A 14,981-nucleotide genomic window follows, 5' to 3' on the forward strand; every position below is an offset into this window, starting at 1 on the left:
ACCTTCAGCTAGGATCTATTGATAAATGACTTGATCTTGTGGCTTAAATCATAATTATTATTTTGAATTGATTGTTTGTTGTTTCGATTAAGAACAATATTTTTTGCTCTCTAGATAGGTGTAGGTTAGATCTTGTCAAGCAGAACCATAACTCCGGTAAAATGCGATTTTTGATAAAACCTATTTTCTTAGGTCAAATGAGTTTATAAAGGCCATGCTTGATATAGAGGGTCAACACCTTCAGCTAGGATCTATTGATAAATGTTTTGAGCTTGTAGTTTAAATCATAATTATTAGTTTGAATTGATTGCTTGCTGTTTGGCTGAAGAACAATATTTTGTTGCTCTCTAGATAGGTGTAGGTTAGATCTTTTCAAGCAGAACCATAACCAGGGGGTAACAGGAGGAAGCATTTGTGGATTATCATTGTAATTAGTGGATTGATTTGGAGTATTGCGTCAGTAGAAATGGTATGATTTTAAAAAGCTCTTTTGTACTGTGTCTCTATAAAGAAATGATAGTTGTATAGTATTTTACTGGATTTTTGTAAATGAATAATTCTGATTATATGCTAACTGAGGTTTAAAGAATTATTATTTTGAATATTTGTTGGGAAAAGCCAATTTAGTGTATCAATATCATTTTTTAGGTATGATTTTTATTTTTTCAGAACAGAGTGCCTTATAATTTTTTTTTTTCATTTGTAGGTTTATGGTGAGGAATGGTCCTTTGGATTCTGTGAGAATGGAACTGGGGTTTTCAGCTGTCCTCCTAAACAGAATCCTATGTATACTTATCGCGAAAGCATATTACTTGGCCACACCCATCTTTCTGCTACTAAGGTGAATCAGACTTTGAAAGAACTTAGCAGGGAGTGGCCTGGCTATGCCTATGATTTGTTGTCAAAGAACTGTAACCATTTCTGTGATTCATTATGTGAAAGACTTGGAGTACAGAAACTTCCAGGTAAGGTCTTTATTTTCTTTCTGGACATTCTGTTGAGATGCATGTACATATGATAAACATATGGCCAATCAATTAAACTATTGCAAATAGAACACAGATAGCTCCATTACATGTTGTCTCAGTTAGATCTGCTTTAATCTTCTTTAATACAAAGAAAACATATTTTAGCCTCAAGTAGGAGATGCCAGAATTGTCTGTAACTTGTAAAATAATTTCTGTAGCATCATCTGGGTGATACCCTTTTGTTTTTCTTTGCAGATTTTGGATATTGACCGGAGTTTAAAGAGTATCGTTACAGCTAATTTAGTGGTTTCCAAGTGATAAATAAATATTAGCTTCACAGTGAAACATATGATTTATTCTTGTATTGTATTGAGTCTTTAGGCTTCCATATCTGCAAAGCCAAATAAGTGTGAGCGAAAACATTAGATGGTTATGGTTAGTACTTGTTATGCTTATTGTTTAGGATTAATATATCCAGGTGATCCTAAATACCATTGAGTGGCCCTGATTAACTAGCTCTTTTTGTTTTACAACAAAATATTGCAAAGGAAAGCATAGTCTGCGGGACAATCACATCTTAACAGAACTTTATAAAATCATTTCTGGTTCTTGTCTGTTTAACATGAACCTGGATGTCCAGGGATTGTTTTACAATGATTGGAAATGATCCTATGAGAAGCTCTGAGAACTAAAGAACCCAATTACAAGGTCTGATGGTTTCTGACCAAATCACCCAATTGCAGTTCAACTTAATAAAGGCATGCTATTTAAGACAATAAAGACAGATGGTTTAAGATGTGTCAAGACATCTGGAAATACCACTCCTTTTAGACTAGAGTGCTTGAATGGTTGGTGCTCAACAGCAGTCTAACACTTAAAGGCTGGCTCCACTACTCAGGCCTAATAGATTGTTGTCATGTGATTTATCACAAAACAGACTGTTATACACGTGTGTTGGGAGTGCAGGGTTGCCAGTGTATTTTGGAAATGGGTTCCAAGTATGATATTCTCTTATTGCCCCTTTTAATTTAAAGGGGTCACTTCTTTGGATGGATGGATGTTCAGATAGCCTGGCAAAGGTATATGGAACAATAGATTAACAAAATTATATATATTTCAATGAAGATAGGGATGCCATGCAACATTAAATAAGGATGTTACTCCCTTTCATTTGGGTGAGATTACAGCTTTTAAATGAGTTATAGCAGTGCAGATTTTAGCCAGAATTGCCGTTTTTAGTAAAGATGCTCTCTTGAGATTGGTACCAAGACCACTATGGTGATAAAAAGAGATAGTCTGTATAAATCACATCTTGGATCAGTGCTGTATGCATTTGATGTATTCTGTATTGTTCATTGCTGAAATGTAAGATGCACATTTGAAGTTCTTTTTCAAGGTCTTTTGTTCTAAAATGAAATAACCTAAATGAAAAAGGTTTTGGATTCAGAAAACAAAGTATAATGTTGTCATTTTCATCTAATTTGACTTTCTTTGTTTCATTCAAAAACAGAAAGTGCAGTCACATTAAGTTTGCCTAATCAAGTAGATATGTTTTGCGGTCATTATTTTCATGCCATATTCCCCCCTTGCTATCATGCCTGTCCCTTTAGTTCCAGATTTTGTTGAAGCTTACTTGATTGCTTTCATTTTTGCTGATTATAATCACTCAAATGCCTCATCCATTTTGTTATAGATTATTTCTTGGAGTTTTCAACTTTTTCTAAACATGAAACCATGCTGCCTTAGTGATAAAGTGCATACCATAGTCTTTTCTACCATTATCATCAGATATTAACATGCATCTGATGGCTTCCCATGACTTCTTTATTTCCTTCTATCTATGTTGATGTCATTCTTTTCTCCTTGAAGTAGTGGCTACTGCGACACGTAGGTATGGCACTTATACCCTAGGCCAGCAATAGCAATAACATCACCACATTGATTGGAAAAATGAATTGTTCTTTGTAATGCTCAGATGCATGTTGCTTTATAATTGGTCCTCATGGAAGCTGAGTTGGTGGTTCTATGAGCCATAAAAAATGATAATTTGAGGCAAGGAACATGCACTACGAAAGCCTTACAATGCATAAAATGATAATTTGAGGCAAGGAACATGCACTACTACGAAAGCCTTACAATGCTTAAGTCTATGAAAAAACTAGTTAGGTGGGTGGCATTTGAAGAAATACTTGGGATTTGAGAATATGAAAACTTAGAAAACTTCAATGGCGATAGGAACAATGGTGGGCTTGGCTGTTGATGATGGTAAACACCTTTCTCTCATTCCTCAATAGCTCTAAAGAGAATTGAGTAAAAGGAAACCAAAATTTTGACGCTTTAAGAGGGTTAAATTTGGATTGGTGTTTTTTTTCCATTTTTGTTGATATTTTCTCGACTTCTGCTGATTTAAAAAAAATTGGGATGTGTTGATTGTTTTCCAAATCCCATGATTTTTTTGGGCTGATTTTTGTTTGAGGTTTGACGTTGCAAAAAATTATGATGTTGATTTTTTTGTCTTTGACTATATATATATATATCAATGCATGAAAAATATATGCATTCATTTATATGACTTAGATAAGATAGATAAAGGTAAATGTATTAATGTCTAACGGTGACCACAAAAGTAGGTTAGTGGGATTGTTTTAGGTACAATGATGTTTGTTCAAAGAGGGAGCGCTAAAGTGGCTACTATATAATACATAAATCAAGAAGTGAAAGAACATTCTAATATAAAACCCTAGATGGCCAACTCGAGAGAATGAAGAGGTTGGCCATGAGAAGGATGGCCAAGATGAGAGGCTCATTGGCCCATGATACTAGCTGTAAGAGGCAATCTTGGATTGCTAAAGCTTTCTTTCCAAACGTTCAAGGTTGAATGGAGAAAGCTTAGCATAGATGTTTGTCCATAATATTAACTAGGGGAGGAGTTGGAGTGAATAATGTGTGGTTGTTTGTAAGGAAGGTCTCATCATTAAGCTTTAGAAGAATCGGACTAGCAACTGTGTTGTCTGTTTGAATGAGGTCTAGTATGGGGGTGCCTCTAGGATCTCATTGAGAAGGGAATAGAGCCCTGTATCTTCACTGATCTAGAATCCTTTGTCTCCATTCACTGTTTGGTGCCTTGATGAAGTGATTGAAGGGAAGAAGTACTAATATTAAGAGCCTCATGCATATATAAGGCCAAATGTTTATCTTGCGGAAAAGTCAGTGGAACTATCCTTGAAGCTCGTAATAAACTGGGCAACAAAAGAGGGTGCTCAATCTCTACCTCTTGGAGATGGCACAACTGGCAGATCCTTTTTGAGTGGCTAATCTGGTGGTTTGTCTCATAATCTATGAGACCCAATACTAAACTAGCCTAGGGGTATCTAAAGAGGGTGCATCTAGTGGCAAGATATATAAGGAGTTTGAATAATAAAAATAAGTTACTATCTCATAACCATGAATTGCTTAGCATAGAAGGCCATCTTTGGACGTAATCCACCTTGATGGTTGATCCAAGTGACCTTCACAAACTACTTATAGATGTACGCTTTGATGTCAATGTTCAACTCTTGTTGTTGAGAAATCTAGGGCAGAGAGTTAGAGTATTTATTAACTTGATTTCTCTTTTAATCCTTGACATTGTCTTATGAATTATATTAGGACATTTTCATCATTATCTAGTTCTGATCATCATCAAGACAAATGCCAGTAAGAAGATCACAATGCAAACACAAGAACCCTAGATGTAGGCAAGGGCCAAAACCTCCCCTGGAGAGGAAAACCCATAAAAATCTCTTCTTATAGACTCAATTCAATGAAGACTTCCAAGACCTAGACCCAAGACCAAACCTTCCAAGAGATGAGCCAGCCAAACCTCAAACAATATCTCTGCAAATTCTGGATTGAGGAAACCCTAGGTCCTCCAGCAAACTCGCACATGTGAGTAGATAAGGATGTCAGAACATAAATTCGCTTCCCTTACGTCTTCGCTGACCTCCAAACAATTTCGCTCTTCCTCCTCGTTGGATTAGACTTCTTTTCTTTTGCTTGGATAAACAATCATTCGATGTATGTGTCTCTTCAAGTGGGAGAGAGCTCCTCTTTATAAAGTTTTCTTTTGAGGGCGGATTAGGCCTTTCTAGGCCAACTTGAGGAGGCTGGCCGACCCCATCGCTTGAAGGCTTCCAGACTCATTATATTACAATAATAATTTTTCCTTCTTAATACATGAACTCTCCAAGGGCTAAGACATCATGACTTGACTCAACAGACCCCTAGAGCACACAATGGAAGACATCATGACTTGACTCAATAGATCCCTAGAGCACACAATGGGTGCTTTGACCTAGGACAAACAACCATGGGCAAGAAACCCATTTTACAATAAATAATTTTCTTTTGTAACTAATTTCTTTTTCTTTTTCTTTTGACTAGTACATTAATTACATCAAGTCATGGCATATACAGTTATGAAGACCGATATTAGCTACATTTCAACGCTCCCTCTTAACTAGGGAGGTATTCATAACTGACCACAGGTACAAGGACAACACTTTCATTGAATTATTCTCATAAGAAGAGTTGGATTGGTAAGCCATCTTAAGCATCAACATTATGATAAATATACAACCAACATTGTCAATATAGCAAGGCCTTGACTAACAAGTTCTATCTCTCAATAGATCGGAGCACAATGTTGGGAGGCTTTACATGGGACACCACACTGCCTCTGAAGGCACATACCTCATCCAGATGTTCACAAGGTATGTCTTGGATTCCCAATCCTCAAAGAGTGTCGGTCACCAGACTACTTCCTATCTTGGATTCCAAATCCTCAAGGAGTGTATTTGTCTCAAATGCTTACCCAATCCTCCAGACGCCATTCTCTCCTCATGGCCTTCACTAAGACTTACTGTTGTTAGTCCTGGTCTAGTGCATGGCACATAAAACATAGAACCATATCTGTCACTCCCTCTCAACTAGAGAGGAGCTTCCTCTCAACTAGGGAGAAGTGTCCATCATCAACTACTATGGTAGCATCTCTTAGGGCTCTATCATCATCATCACACGTGCGAGATCCTCAAAGAGCGTTGGTCACCAGACTACTTCCTATCTTGGATTCCAAATCCTCAAGGAGTATTTGTCTCAAATGCTTACCCAATCCTTCAGATGCCATTCTCTCCTCATGACCTTTATTAAGACTTAATGTTGTTAGTCTTGGTCTAGTGCATGACCTTTCTATAAAAGCGTATATCCTTCTATACAAGCCAAACCTAAAGGAACAATGAGCTTGTCCTATGCAAGCATTTATCTTTCTATTAGTAAAGAGATTGGATAGATTTCAAAACAAGTTCATCTCTGGAAATGATTTACTTAGTGAACAATGATATATAAGGATGTAAACTCCTCTGCGATAGATGCACCCATTATTCATTGATAATATCATATTGTATTAGTGTGAGTATCTTCCTTTGGGCTCAGTTATGCGACTCAACCAACCCTATTTAGGCTTTCTATATTTAGTGATTTAGCTCATTTTGTAATATGATATTAAAGAAGGGAAGAGTCTAGGAGTCTAAAGCTATATCACGTGTCTTAGGCCTTTGAAAGACAAGGTTCACACTCTTGCGGCTTTCTCCGTTTGGAAAAGCCATGATGTTTGTGTGAGTATGAAGAAATAGAGATTGTTGCCAATAGAGATAGATTGGGGATCACCAACATATTTTGTTGAACTCTAGAAGACATGATTTCAGTTCGAACTTCTCTTAGCTAAAGAAAAGAGAACCATTGTAAGAGAGACCAAAAGTGATTCTCGACCTACGATGACATTATACTCAAGAAATAACCATAACCGATCAACTAAAGACAAGGGGGAATGGAATGTTACTATGTAATGTCCTCTATGAATTGAGGATGAATGAAGGACGAAATAGCCTATCGATCCTCGTAGGCTATAGTCCTCAATAAAGGGGAAAACCCCAAAATATCCAATTTTGGTCGAGTTTTGGGGCAACTGGGCAAAGAAACCTAAAATTGGGATTTGGAGTAAAATTTACTCAATTAATTAAGAAGAGACCCTTTAGGAATATTTAAATATAAGAGGGTTGAATTCATTTTGGATCATCAAGTGTGGATCATCTCATTTGTTTCTTGAGCATTAGCTCTGAGGGTTTTAAGACCTCTTTTCTTCTTGTCAATTTTGGTGGTGAAAGATTCCACCCTAGTTGACATCCTTCTCTTATCTCTGTTTTGGCACAAGATTCCTATTTGGGTAGCAAATTCTCTGAAGATTAATCTTTGTTTTGGTCAGCGAATTCTAGGAGGTTTAATCTTTGTTTTGGCACTAGGCTTCTATCTGAGCGAGTTCTTGTGGTGATTGATCAATTTTTTGCCATGAGGCAATGAGTTTTATGTTGCAAAGGGATAAGTTCTCTGAAGTAGACGCATTTTGAATGGGAGTCAAGCCTTGGAACTAAGCAGAAAAGGGAAACGAAGCTTCCCGTTTAACAAGACAAGGATTCCTGGCTGGAGAAAAGACGAATTTTGTGGTTAAGTTCAGATTGGATTGTAGACTTCTTGTGGCACAATATAGAGTCTCTATGATTGATTTGCGGATCTCTATTGTGGTGATTGATTCTAGAGTCTCTGTGATTGATTCCCGAGCTAGATTATAGTAATTTGTGCTATTCAAACTTGTTTTTGTGGACATACCATCATTACAACTCTGTAGTGGCATATTTGTAGGATCAGATCCCCTATAGTTGACGACACGCAGAGCATTGGCGAAAAAGGTAGGGATTGTGACTTTGGTGGTAGCGGATCCTAGCCAAGGGAGGAGCTGAAGTGTCTACCTAGATTGACTTTGGATTTACAAAAATTCTTGTAGCATTCTTATCAATGAAATTCTGGTTAGGGTTTTTGAACTGATCTCAGATCTGTAGAATTTAGTTTATGGTCGTTGCGGTACTGAAGTTTGTTACGAATTGCACAAGTATTAAGGGACAGAGTTTCACTGTTTTACTGGACATAATTTGGGGCTGAACGATATATTGTTCTGTCAAGCTTAGGGTTTGAAAATTGGCTTTTAACAGGACACAAAATTGTTTGAATGTTGTGGTGTGGTTTAATTGAAGTTGCATTGATTTTATTGACTGAAGTTGGTTTATTTGGAATAACTAGTTCCGTTCAATCACTGTGTTCTAATTGTTGAAAGTGTGCATCAAAGAATATATTGTTGAATCAAATATAATGGTTAGTTGCCAAGGAAATATCTAATCCTCACAACCTGGAATTGTAGATTCAAGCTTAAGGATGTTCTCAAGGGAAAACTCAAAGACAAACCACATGTTGAATGTTGCCATTATTGAAGCTGTATTAAGGGTCTCAAGCCTTTGAAAGACAAGGTTTTCACTCTTGCTACTATCACAGTTTGTGTAACAAACAAAGTTCATATACTCAAATGTTAAATACTCCAGAAGACTTGGAATATGAAGATCTCCATTGAAGATACAAGAATATATATTAAAATGTATGAATGAGAATGATGATACAAATGAGAGTGAGGGCCTGCTTATATACCTTTTCACGTATGGTCATGTCCTTAGAGACATGCTTCTTCATTATTAACTACTAGTTAATTAATCATTATTTATGTTTATTATTGTGTACATTTTTATTATTTTTATAAAAATTATATCCATAATATTGCCTTTCTCTTCAAAAAGCTTTGTCCTCAAAGCTTATTGCTGACAAGGTGTATCATCTACTTCTTTTTCTTGTAATCTATTTGTATTTTTTGTAGTTCTTCTAGTTGTCATCTTTGCTGATACATGATGATAGGATCCTTTGAGCGATAAGTAAAATTGTTGAACTGAGAAGGGATCTGACCATCCTAGATCAATCCTCTGTGGAGTCTTGCAGTTACTAGAAACTTGTTATGAATTGTTATCACTAGATTGAATTTTGCAAACTTCAGTGTTCTTCGGAATTTATGTTCTAAGTGATATAGATTCGTAGATTGATTGAAGTGTCTATTATTGTGATTCGGATGTAGATAAGTAGTTCTTCTTGTTTGACCTTCCTTTAACACGTGTGGTAATTTCCAGACTTACTTTAGGTATTGATGTAGTTGAGTTGGTTATAGAATCTTTACTTGGAATTTTCAACATCTGAACTTCTTGAGTTGTGATGTTGTCAGGATAAGTATTTGTTCCTCTTTCTTCAACTTGAACTGAAGACATTCGACACTTCTTTCGTGATAAGTTCTTCTAATTTGTTTTTCAATGATTTCTTATCATTCTCAAGTTTCCTAATTTGAGTGAGTAGACTTTGATTATGGTTTCTGAGACGTAAGAGTTCCTTATTTCTGAGTCAAATTTATTTTGGTATTCAAGCTTCTCATCTTTTAAACACTTGATTTGTTCTAATAACCTTTGGTTAAGGTTCTTTAAGCATAAATTTTCCTCTTCTTTTTTTGATAGAGTTTTGTTGAGTTTCTTTTCAGAAATTTCCTTTTTTTGTTCTAAATTGTGCTTCTTAGTTTTACATTTTTTGACTTTTGCAAGTAGTTTCTGATTATGTTCCTTCAAACATGAATTTCCTTTGTTTTTGTTGGATATGACTTCTTCAAGCTCTTTCTGTGTCTTTGATACTTATTTTGGATTCTCTTGAAATACTAATTTTGAAATATCCTTAAGGCCTTTTGATGAAGGCATTATTAGTTCTGATTTTGTTGTTATGTCTTGGAATGTGACCATCTTCTTCTTGTAAGGGAACATTAAGATTTTTTTTGTTTCTTTGTGTTAAACATGAACATACCTAATTTTTTGGAACCAAGGTCGATTGAGAATTATGTCAACCTCTTTGTTAAGCATAGTTACGACACAGAATTGAGATATGTATTCATGATCAACTGTCTTTTGTAAATCATTAATTTCATACTCTTTTTCGCTAAAAATACCTTTTGATTCGTCTATATTTGGCTCTAGAACTAATAGTTGATTTGCCAAATTAATATTGATGTAATTATTCTCGGCGCTTGTACTAATAGCGATACTATTCTCTTTCCCTTGGATACAACCCTTTAATGTGAATAATCTATATTCTACAAGAATATCTTTATAGGATAATCTTCCTTTCTTTTTTTCCTCGAGGAAAAATCGTAACTTTTCATTAATTTGAAAAATTACATGTAGTAGATGCCTATGGCATATGCAGTGTGCTGGCCATCGCCTTCAAGTAAATATCCTTGAGTTTCTTTTTTTGATAGAGTTTTGTTGAGTTTCTTTTCAGAAATTTCCTTATTTTGTTCTAAATTGTGCTTCTTAGTTTTACATTTTTTGACTTTTGCAAGTAGTTTCTGATTATGTTCTTTCAAACATGAATTTCCCTTGTTTTTGTTGGATATGACTTCTTCAAGCTCTTTCTGTGTCTTTGATACTTATTTTGGATTCTCTTGATATACTAATTTTGAAATATCCTTAAGGCCTTTTGATGAAGGCATTATCAGTTCTGATTTTGTTGTTATGTCTTGGAATGTGACCATCTTCTTCTTGTAAGGGAACATTAAGATTTTTTTTTGTTTCTCTGTGTTTAACATGAACATACCTAATTTTTTGGAACCAAGGTCGATTGAGAATTATGTCAACCTCTTTGTTAAGCATAGTTACGACACAGAATTGAGATATCTATTCATGATCAACTGTTTCTTGTAAATCATTAATTTCATACTCTTTTTCGCCAAAAATACCTTTTGATTCGTCTATATTTGGCTCTAGAACTAATAGTTGATTTGCCAAATTAATATTGATGTAATTATTCTCGGCGCTTGTACTAATAGCGATACTATTCTCTTTCCCTTGGATACAACCCTTTAATGTGAATAATCTATATTCTACAAGAATATCTTTATAGGATAATCTTCCTTTCTTTTTTTCCTCGAGGAAAAATCGTAACTTTTCATTAATTTGAAAAATTACATGTAGTAGATGCCTATGGCATATGCAGTGTGCTGGCCATCGCCTTCAAGTAAATATCGAAAAACTGATGGCTGAAACCATGCAAATGTATAGTTCTGTACATATATTACCACACAGGGTATATTGATAAGTCCAAAAGCAGGAAGAAAAATATATACATTACATCAACAAGTAGCTGTAATAAACACTGCTGAAAATTGCAAAATAACTTAGGGCCTGACTGCCCTCGGATATGCCCTATCAATATAGGGCCGATGATAGTACTGGTATTGTTCCTCTCCAAGCTGCTCCTGTATTAACCATAGGCCTCTGGGATGTGCCGTACCCTCCTTGGAAAGTTGGTCAGCAATTGAGTTACGTTCCATGTAAATATGAGGACATGAAACAGAATTAAATTGAGCTTTTAAGATCATGATTTCATCCAGTATGTTCCTGAGTGAGTGCACATGACATGTAGAAATGTTATTGAACCAATTGATGATGATTTTTGAGTCACCGAAAATCTGAATATGATTGCATGCATGTGCCAGTGCAAAGTGTAGGAGACGTCTGAGGGAGATCAGTTCTGCAAAATTGTTTGTTCCCACTCCTAACCCCATTTGTATTTTGAAATGGTGGTTTAAAGTTATATGAAATAAGATTCCCCCACCACATCCCTGTGCTTGTGCTGCGCCATCAAAAAAGGCCCAGGGAATAGAATGATCAATGGTTTCAGGTGTAACTACCCGACCCACAGGTGTATGATCATCTTCAGGTATTTCATGATATGCAGCAATGATTTTTGCAATGGTGTAAGGCCATCTAGCCAATTTGTCTCTAAAAATGATCCCATTCCTTGTCAACCAAATGGACCAGCATATAAGAAGGGGTAGGTAATGTACTTTTGTATCCCGACTTGCAGCACGCCAGAGATCCCAAGCATCTGTTACAGATTGTCCATGCCATCTGATAGTAAGAGATATCGCATCTAGGACTTGATTCCAAAGGTGAGCTACCATTGGGCAAGATAGGAATAAGTGTTCATTTGTTTCCTCTGCCTGCTGACAGAGCACGCACCAGGTAGGGCCGTGGAAAGATCGATGCATTAAGTTGTTTCCAGTAGGAGTCTTGTTTCGAATAACATTCCACATGAAGAGCTTCGTTCTCGGAGGTGCTTTGAGCTTCCATATCTTTCCCCACCAGTCCAAGAGGACAAGCGGTCTGTGCATAGAGTGAATAATGGGATAGCCCGCCTTCGGGGAGTATGTGCCATGTTTTGCAGGGGTCCAGATGAGCTCATCAGCCCCTTCTTTGATACAGACGTGAGATTCAATCAGGGCAGCAATATATCCTTCCCAGTCAGGCTGCCATTGCGCGAGTATGCCTAATTGCTCCGCTGATAACGAAGCTTGAGCAAAGATAGTACTATTCTTCAGATCAACAACCTGAGCAATCACATTAATGTTCCTGTAGTTGAGGATATGAATAAGGTTTGGAGGTAATCGAAACATTTCCACAGCCCGACCAGGGGTCCAAGCCAATGCGAACAGATGAGCCTTCATTGATTCTCCATGCTAGTCCATTTCTGATAGTAGGCATAGTGTGTAAAATCGGATATCTCAGTTCGTTGCCAAGTGGGCAAATGTATCCAATCCATAAGCTGATGGGGCCAGATATATTTATGATAGATAACATCAGTCCAGAGGCTATTAGAGGTGAGGATAATCCAACCCATCTTGGCAGCAAGTGCTTGTGCGAAGGAGGATAAGTCCTTCAGACCCCAACCACCCCATTTCTTTGGTATAGCAATATGATTCCACCCCACCCAGGCAAAAGGCTTACCCTCCTTATAACCATTCCAAAGGAATCTGCAACATATCCTTTGTATCCGGGATAAGATTCCTTTAGGAATCCAAGCCAGAGACATCTAGTAAACAGGTGTAGCCTCCAAGACCGATTTAATAAGTGCTAATCGACCAACCCTGGAGAGAAATCTATGGTTCCAAGCCAAATCTAGTCGGCAATCTTGTAGCAATGTGGTTTGATCCAGAAGGCCAAATATTTGAGTCCATCCTCCAGGTGGTGGCTTTGAAAAGGAAATTTTTGCTGTGCAACCCGTGCTTCGTGAGGAGTACAATCTGAGAGAGTAATAGTGGATTTTAAATGGTTTGCTTCCATACCTGTGGCCTTGGCGAAGATCAGAAGTATATTAAAAAAGGTGGAAGTGTCCCGTATACCTCCATTAAGGAAGATGAACACATCATCTACGAAGAGTAGATGAGTGAGTATACATTGATCAAATATTTTGAGTCCCTGTAATCACCCATCCTGCTTGGCAGATGCAATGAGTCTGTTGAGGCCTTCCATAACAATCAGAAAGAGGAGAGGGGAGAGTGGACAACCTTGTCTAAGTCCACGTTCAACGTGAAAGAAGTATGATGCAGAGCCATTGATCAGGACACTGAAGGAGGCCGAGGTGATGCAACACATAATCCAATCAATGAAGGGAAGAGGAAAGCCCAGGTGGGTGAGGATCATTTTAATATAGAGCTAGATGACCTGGTCGAAAGCTTTAGCGAGATCAATTTTGAGAATGGCACCCTTGAGTTTTTTAGTTTTCATGGAATGCAGGGATTCTTGCGCAGAGCCAATAGCCTCATGGATTTGTCTGTTATGAAGGAAAGCAAATTGTTCAAGGGAGATGTGACTGGATAGGATGGGTTTGAGGCAGTTGGCTATGATCTTGGTGATGATCTTGTAAAGACAGTTACAAAGAGAAATGGGTCGGAAGTCGTTGAACGACGAAGGGGAGTCAGATTTGGGGATAAGGGCAATGAAAGTGGAATTTATAGCCTCATACATGCGCCCAGATGTCCTGCATTCCTCCACCACTTTTAGAAGATCCTGACCAATAGTTTCATGAAAGGCAAGATAAAACTCAATAGTCCATCCATTAGGCCCTGGACTCTTATCTTTTTTGAACCATTTTAAAGTACTTTCCAATTCACCCATTGTAACAGGGGAGGTGAGCTCCTCAGTCTCATCCGGGTTGAAAAACCGAGGGAAATGTCCCATTATTCGAACAATATCAGCAAGAGTGGCACCATGAGGAGCCTTGAATAGTTTTTGGAAGTGAGAGTTACCCAGATGAGCTAGCTGATTAAATGAATTTGCAAGACTACCGTCCTCCTTAGGCATGTGCCAGATAGTGTTGCTGACTTTCCTTCCCTTTGCATAGTTGTGGAAAAAATTTGTATTCTCATCACCGGCTTGTAACCAAATAGCCCGACTTTGGAGGCGCCAGGTTTCTTCCCTCTCTTTTAAAATCTTGGATCGCTGTGCCTCCAAGTCAATAAGGTGGGACTTTGCCTCCACAGATGTGAATCCTCGTCCCTGATCGTCCAAAAGATTGGCCAAAGTATGCTCGATGGTTCGGAGGGACAGTTCATCCTAGTCTCTTTTGTCCTTGGCCCAATTAATAGATAATCGCTTGATTTCAAGAAGGTTGTCACAAAAACCCTTCGCAATGGTTCTCCCCGAGGATGGTGGATGAGAAAGCCAGTAATTGTTGACCAGGTGAATATATGAGGGGTCCTTTAGCCAGGTGGAATTGAATTTGTAGGGTGCTCTTGGCTTCTGGAAGGGGTCGGAGAGCTCCATGAAGATGGGGGAATGGTCTGATATACCTCTAGAACCAACCCATTGTCTGTAAAGAGATAGTCCTCTCAGCAGTGGATCCTTTATGAGGAAGCGATCCAAGTGCTTGGCCAGAGCAACCTCCCAATTCTTCGATTGCGCCAAGTGGGCTGAGGTTTTACCATAGGGATATCAATCAAGTGATGTTGTTCAAGGAGCTGCTCCATAATGTCAGATAAGGAATCCACCTATGCATTACTTCCCCATGATTCCCCAAAGCCAATGGAGAAGTTCAAGTCTCCTCCCAAGATGGTATTATTAGAGTTGATAATGGAGAGATTTAGGAGGTGTTTCCAAAAAGCCTCTCTATTATGACAAAGGGCCATATATATTGACAATCTTGAGATCCATGCCCTGATCTGAGGAAAAAATG

General features: G+C 37.6%; 1 protein-coding gene across 1 annotated transcript in view; it reads left to right on the forward strand.

Moving 5' to 3' along the window:
* The window catches only part of LOC149189061 (deSI-like protein At4g17486), a 43,610-nt gene that overhangs the window by 15,380 nt on the left and 13,249 nt on the right, over window positions 1-14,981 (forward strand). Inside the window, exon 2 of the mRNA XM_089411758.1 lies at window positions 707-965. Within this exon, the coding sequence (XP_089267884.1) occupies window positions 707-965 (259 nt within the window). The remainder of the gene's footprint in view (window positions 1-706; window positions 966-14,981) is intronic.

Source organism: Pinus tabuliformis, chromosome 3_1, assembly GCF_031772625.1.
Source record: "Pinus tabuliformis cultivar Carrire ecotype Pingquan chromosome 3_1, CPIR1, whole genome shotgun sequence".
Classification (NCBI taxonomy): Eukaryota; Viridiplantae; Streptophyta; class Pinopsida; order Pinales; family Pinaceae; genus Pinus; species Pinus tabuliformis.